The sequence below is a fragment of the Atta cephalotes genome, assembly GCF_000143395.1.
Source record: "Atta cephalotes unplaced genomic scaffold scaffold00081, whole genome shotgun sequence".
Classification (NCBI taxonomy): domain Eukaryota; kingdom Metazoa; phylum Arthropoda; class Insecta; order Hymenoptera; family Formicidae; genus Atta; species Atta cephalotes.
Window position 1 is genome coordinate 759,175 of NW_012130145.1, and position 7,442 is coordinate 766,616.

General features: G+C 44.9%; 1 protein-coding gene across 1 annotated transcript in view; it reads right to left on the minus strand.

Moving 5' to 3' along the window:
- LOC105624549 (putative uncharacterized protein DDB_G0282129) overlaps positions 1–3,060 on the minus strand; it is a 19,488-nt gene extending 16,428 nt beyond the window's left edge. Inside the window, 1 exon segment of the mRNA XM_012205910.1 lies at positions 2,754–3,060. Coding sequence (XP_012061300.1) covers positions 2,754–3,060 — 307 coding nt within the window.
- Between the last annotated feature and the right edge of the window lie 4,382 nt (positions 3,061–7,442).

Consider the following 7,442-nt stretch of genomic DNA (forward strand, 5'->3'; position numbering starts at 1 on the left):
GAGAGAGAGAGAGAAAGCATATCAGCTGCGTGCACGAGTAGATGGCGCGCTCATGAATGAAGCGCGGAGTGGCCACCGCATCGTAGTTTCAGAGTCAGTGACCGGATCGTCCCCCCTTCCCTTCTTTTCCTCGTGTAGCGACCGAACACGCGCGATATCCAGGTTTGCCACTACCATTACTACCATTACCCTCCACCGTTGCATCGCCGCATCACTTCTACGGTCACCATCGGTTCTCTCTTCTCCCACTCCAAGTTTTGCGCCGCTTTAATGCTTTACCTTTCCCTCCCTACATACCCGTGACGATTCGACCTCGTCGGATACCTCCAGCACTTCTCCACCCCCCCCTCCCCTCCCCTCTATCTGAGTCGCCCGACTTCCGCCACCCTCCGAGATCTCTCCCTCCCTCGCCGCTCATAATTCCACTCACGCTCTCCCTCTCTTTCCCCTCTTCCACTTTGTCTCACTCTGCATGCAAGTGGTTCGAACACGCGCGCACGTAGATTCTGCCACGAGCAAAAAGATGCGAAGCGCATGGCGAAGAGTCAGTCGAATCCTTTGCACTTCTTCGTGCTATTCCCTTTTCCGCCCTCTCCCCTCAAACGGATAAACCTAAAGCTCTTCCCCTCTCACATACATCTCGTTTTCTTTGTCTCTCCCCTCGTAACCCTTGTTGTAAAATATTCACCTTTATCCACAATGGACTTTCGCGCGTGTCTAACTACAGCACGAGAAAGGGAAAATTCCGTCGTCCTCGGTGCTTTCGAGAGGGAGACGCGTATTAAGCTCGACTTACTAACGATTACGTCGTTGTGATGTTGGTTGGAATGGCGAAACGCATGATAGTACTTGATATTATTATCATTACAAAATATTTTTCTTGTTTTTAAATTGTTTTGTATATTTTTTCAAGAAATCTTGAAGTTATCGCAAAATTAACGATTTCTGCGATAAAGAGAAAGAAGGCAAAATGGAGAGGAGAGAAAGAGAGAGCCTTGAGATGATTGCCATCATGTTTCATGTACAGCTTTTTTCACGAGGGTTTGTCAAAGAAGTAGCGGCTTGTCAACTTGGGAGAATCAATCAGTGGAACTACAAGGATTCTTCTTTGATTAAATCCTTGTTCATGAACACACAGGAGTGGTATTATCAACTGACAAGTGATGACCAATATAATATAATAGATACTAATCGCATAAAAATGATGTACTACAAAATACTTCATTTTGAGACAATAAAATAAAAAATAGGGAACGCCTTCAGAAATAAAACCAATGTAAGGCCAAGGTAGGACGGCTCTCGTTTCAAAGCATATCATCCGACGTCTTAGGTTCGTCTTCGTTACTTTCTCTTCATGTTCGTCATGGTTGAGAAACACTGCCATGAGGTAAATCATACCTAATTTGGAGACGGTGAACGCGTGGTCATCGCACACAACTGCGTGTGCCAGTGCTTCTCACTTAAAACAGACGTGATTGTTAACGCATGGTTATTGTTTTATAAACAGCATGAATTTATATGTATGAGAACATAGAGAGAAAGAAAAAAAAAAGAGGCGACGTGTCTATTATTTCCTTTAATAGGGCTACGTCAATATCTCGCCAAATCTCGCAATAAAACTATGTATATTGTAAGTGAAATTAGAGCAAAAATATCTTTCACCGAAAATTGTTTGTATCGTGAAAAATTTATCGTTTCAAAAAGATGACTCATATTTATGTATCCGTTATAATTCCGAAAAGTCACAATTTTATCATTGAAAAAAAGATTATTATATAGATATATGTGTATCGAAAGAGATTGCAATTCGCAGTTCCTTGTATTGATTTCATCGGTTTCTCTATATCTAATCTAATCAAAGAGAAGCAAGGGCAGAACGTTATCTTCCACATTGCGGCTCTTATTCATAGATTTGATAAAGGGTACGCTTCGTGTAATGCTTAGCGCAAACATAATTTTAATCGGACAACATCGCTCGAGTGCATTTCGTTTACTCTTCTCCGTCTTATCATCGGAGAAAGATAAAGATAATACCTTATAGACACAACAAATGTGCATTTTGCACATTCGTTCATTTTACCACGTTAAATCTTGTCGCATAATGACTCAATAGAGATTTTTACGTCTCGAAAAGGGAACATAATTGTTATCAACAAATTACTCACTACACCACGAGACTACTGTCACGGTACATAAAAATACATGTGTAAGCAATTGTCGCATTGATAATGCAATGGCGCAGCAAAAACGCGTACGACACTCATTCGTCATTATCTAAGAAAAAAGTCTGTAAGAAAAAAAAGCATAACGCAATTCAAAGAGACCGTGTCTGTTCGCGCGCACAGATTTGATATTTACACATTGACAGCTACGTACGCATTAATATAAGATACTTTTTATTTCTAAAAGTGTAATTGATATTCAAATAACAAAAAAAATTATAATTTTTAACTCTGCTGATACAGCAAATGCAGTTTACAGTAATGTTTCAATCTAAAATGATAGTGTAAGAAATTAAGTTATGACAAAACAGAAAGTCTAACTGTCTGAAAAAATATTTTTACAAAAGTGTCATTCATACGTCAACGACATATGGCAATGAATAATGTAAAGCAGCTAAGTAAACAAAATCACTTTTACGATAGTAATTGAACGTAATGCCATTGCATCTGTGATGGTAATAACGCTGAACGCATAAAAGCGCAAAGCAAAAGGTCGCGGGTGAAGCAGCTCAAGCAGCGCGTGGTACTCACCACGTGGCTCGCTGGAGGCATAAGTATGATTGGAGTGGGTCGGCGCAGGCGCAAACGAGTGCTGATCGCAAGAAGAGGAGGAGGACGAGGTGCTCGCCAGGCGCTCCCGCTTCTTCTCTTCCTGTTCGACATAGTAGGCCGCTTGCAGTAACGTTTCCAGACTCATTCTGCGGCCGGTTTGCTGCTGCCCTATGGACGTAGAGGGAAGAAGAACGCGCTGATGATGATGGCGGCGATGCTGCGGTTGTTCCACCGAGTCTCTGTATTCGTCAACACTCGCTGTGTAATCGTTCTGACTCCGGCGCATCGAACCGCCGGCGTCGCGGCAACCAAAGGCACCGACGCCGACGCCGACGCCGACGCCGCAGCCGCAGCCGCAGCCACAGCCGCAGCCGCCGCGGCCGTTCCGTTTGGCTCCGGACGCCGCTGATGAATCGGCAGGAACAATCCCGACTCCCGACACTCCCGACAGTCCCGATTCTTGGACTCTTGTCCTCGCCCCTCTTCCTCCGCTGCTGACCACCGTGTACGACAATCTGCGTGTGGAAAAAAAGCGAGTCGTTAATTATACGTTCATTATCGATAAGAATAATCATTTTTTACACACGTTAAAATGTTGTTCTTATTAAATATGACTGTTAAGTCATGTCGAAGACGTGATAATTTTTCAGAGCGAGGACGTAAGAGAAAAAGAGAGATTACCCGTTACGTAGCGCATCTCTATCGCAATTCAAGAGGGAAATAAAGGGAATCTCGATTTATATCGAGATTTTTGAGTTTAGAGTGGTTACGAGCTCGTTAAAGAATTCTGTGCTGGATGCCGTTATTGGACTTATCTAGAGAAGGGTGTCGTGAACGTCGTGGACACGACCGCGACCGGTGTGCCCACCGACGTACGTCACGTAACGTACACGCGTGACGTAATGCAGCCGTGCGCGGGAAGCCTTTCCATCCCCCACCTCGGTCACCCACTCACGTCGCTCTTGCAACAGCGCATCAGACGGAGCGCGCCACGCAGGCGCGTCGCGGCTCTTTTTTCCTGCAGCGCAGAACGACAGTACGTATCTGCACGTATCTCAAGTTCTCTGGAACCGAGCGGAACTGTTTAATAAAAAAACAAAAAAGGGGAAAGGAAAGGGACGAAAATGATGTAGATCGGACACTTGAAAAATCACTTATCAAGCGCATCATATACCGATTTCCAATAAACGATAACATAGCCTTGGCGTAAACCTGTTTCCTTCGCCTCATCCCGACTAGACGTAAACGTTACGTTATTCCATCCTTTTATTTCACAAAAATTAAATTGGTGATTTTTATTTTATAATTGAACCGATCAACCGAGGCACATTTTTAGCATAACGTGTACGATATCTCGAGCTCGATAACGCGGCTCATCGGAAATCGACAATTCGTGAAATCTTGTTCCCCCGCTGCTCAAACGTGTGTGGTGAAAAAAGAAAGGGAAGACTGGCAGTGGCGTCTCGTTACGTGGCGTTTGCGTGCGCGAAAACGGCCACGAGTATGCACGCGTCGTATTGTCGGCGGAAGAAAAAATCAAGTAATCCTTAGCATAAAAAAAAAATAGAAAAAGAGAAAAAGGAAAGGTGTCTCTCGCGAACAATAATCGATACCGTGGCAAATATCGAAGATAGACGGTTTATTTAAAGTACCGAATAGATTGCAAATATAAAATTCCCAAAAAAGCACATGTAAATCGAGTAAGGAGAGTGAAAGAATGTACATCTGAAAGCCAGGCCAGGCCAGGTTACCTCGGTTGGAGTCGCGAAAGCGGACGACGTCGGCGACGCGCGGTCGCGCGGTCGCGCTCGCATTCTCCGCGGGAGACGCGCGGGGTCGGCATGTGAAAATAGTGGAGGGAGCGGACGCGCGGAACGGAACGAAGCAGAGCGGAGTGGTGCGGAGCGGAGCGGACGATTAGCCAGCGGCAGCGGAGGAGGTGTTGTCGTTGACATCGTCATCATCGTCATTATCGTCGTCGTCGTCGTCGTCGTCGTCGTCGTCGTGTCGTCGTCAGTAGCGGCGAATGAGATCGTGCGGAACTCAAGCGCATGTTCTCGTAAAAATTCGAAGGAACGTGCTACGACGAGGTCCAAAAATTGACAAAGCGACACGCACGTTAAAACGGTCGACGATGCACGCAACTCCGACCAATCGCGACGCTCGCAGCCTATGACGTCGCCGGCTGGACGTCACGCCATTGGCTAGTTCTATTATGGCACGGAAAACACGCCACGCAACCATCTCTATACACATGTTAATTAAATAGGTGCTAGTAACGGATATAATAATTCGCTGAGACTCACCCGCGCTCGCGCTGTCTGTCTCTCTCTCTCTCTCGCTCGCTTATTCTCTTTCTCTTTCTCGCGTGCCCCGCTTCGTTCCGCCCGTACCTATCTCTCTTTCTCTCAAACGGGCGTGGTGGTTCGAGCAAGAGAGAAAGGTATAGAGTCTGAGATAAATAGAGATAGAAAGGGTGGTATCTCGGCCAAACTTACAGGTTGAAACACGTTGTGTCCTGAGCACGTTCCGGGCACGCACACGCTGGTTAGGTACAACACAACAGAGCGGTTCTCTAGTTCCCTTTAACTCACTTCTGTGCCGAAAACGATCGCCGATCCCTGTCAGCGCGCGTGATCTCTCGAATCGAATCGTATGAAAATTAATTTTACAAGGCGGTCGACGACGAAGCGGCGAGTCGACGCGAGAGAAATGCCCGCGACCGCAAATGCGACCGCGCGACGAGCCGACTGTTTCGGAGCGCGCGGCGAAACGCGGGTTATAACCTGATCGATCTGGCGCGTGGCGGTGGCATTTTACAAGTGCTGAAAACCACTGCGCATCAAACTGCCATGCTTGCTCGGCCACGATTCACGTGTCTAGGCACCGTGGCGCGAGCCAATCATCGCGCAGCTCGTGACGTCACCCGGCTCTATCGACGAATGAACGTGGCCCATGTGACGCAGCAGTCCCGCTGGGCGTGTGAGACTGTGAGACAAGTATCGCGGAGCGCCTGCTTCGGCGATGTCGTTCACTCGCTCCGTCGATCGGTCATCGTCGTCTCCGGTCGTCCTCGCCGTCGCCGCCACCGCCACCACCGCCGTCGTTGTCGTCGCCACCGCCGTCGTCGTTGTCGTCGTCGTCGTCGTCGCGGCGGTCGCGCTCGTCGTAACCCACACACTCCGTTTATCAATTCCTTAACGTCACGCGTTTATTTCGCCGTAAACGCGACGCGACGCGCCACGCTGTGCGGAAGGTACCTCCTACCCTGCACGTTGTGCGACGACGGAGGCATACGAGCATTCAGGCACGTACGCGAAACGCGAAACGCGAAAGAACGACACGCGGAGCACACCCGACACCCGGCTCGCCCGGGCAAACACTCGCGCTCCGACCGATCGCGGCGGCAGCGGCGTCACCCTCCGCCACCTTTTGTTACGTTCCTTCTCTGTCACATGGATCGACGCCGCGCGAGCGCGAATGCGCGCGCTGTTGCCACTTTTACCCGTCTCACGTCTCACGTCTCATGTCTGCCGGAGCTACGCTCTATTGTTTACTTTCGCCAGTGCGCGCGCGCGCCATGCGCCCACGAGGTCGTGAGTGGTCGCGGAGAGGCTGTGACCGCTGCGAGGTGACCGCGGCCAACCCGCCAACCGCGGCTGCTACAGACTGCTAGCGACTACAGCTGCTACAGACATGATCACGTAAATCCTTCTCCTCGGTTTCTTTTTTTTTTTTGCGAACGGGCACTTTTAACTGATAACCTACAGTCCTTACTTGATTTGAAAAAAATCGATGATTCGAAAAAACGCAAATATGTAAAATATGTAAATATTAATTTAATTGTGACCGAATTTTTTAAATTTTTATCTCCTTTTGTCTTTTTCTCTAACATCTATAGTTATATATCTATTTTGTATTAAGTACATAGAATTCCCAGACAGCATAATTTATAAATATTTTGTAAATATTTTTGTAGTCTTAGATTATAAATTACACAGATTATAAATATTTATTATACATATTAGGAAATATTTATTGTAAATATTATAGTATCTTATGAAAATACTCAATGAGACATTATAATCCAAGTAAAAAATACTTATTAGAAATTATTTATTTATATTTATCATAAATATTTATATTTTAATGATATTTTAATGATATTTCGAATAAAGCTTTATATAAAATATGTATGAAATATCTATATAACATTTCAAAAAATGAATATTGAAAAATAAATATTTATTATAAATATTCTGTACTGTCTGGATAAAATCTATTTTTTTCTCATCCCTTTTCATCTTTCTTCTCTTTCTTTTCACATTGGAAAGAAAAAGACAAAAGTTGAACAGTGAGAGAAAAAAGTTCAGTCTTGGAGTATGGAAAAAGACTTATAATATATAGTTACGAAAAATAAACCTTTACAAGGAATATGAATGAAAATATAAAAGTGACATGATGATTATAATGTTTGAAATACACATACTTGTAAAATAAATCTGAAGATAATTGAATTAAATTAATTTGTTTTAACATGAAATTAAATACTTGTGCTAAATGAAATTAAATACTTAAGTGCTCCATATATCTGCAATATCTGCTTGCTCTACTAAATTTGTTTTGTTTGACTCGTGTACTAATTTTTTACAGAAATATATATTAACT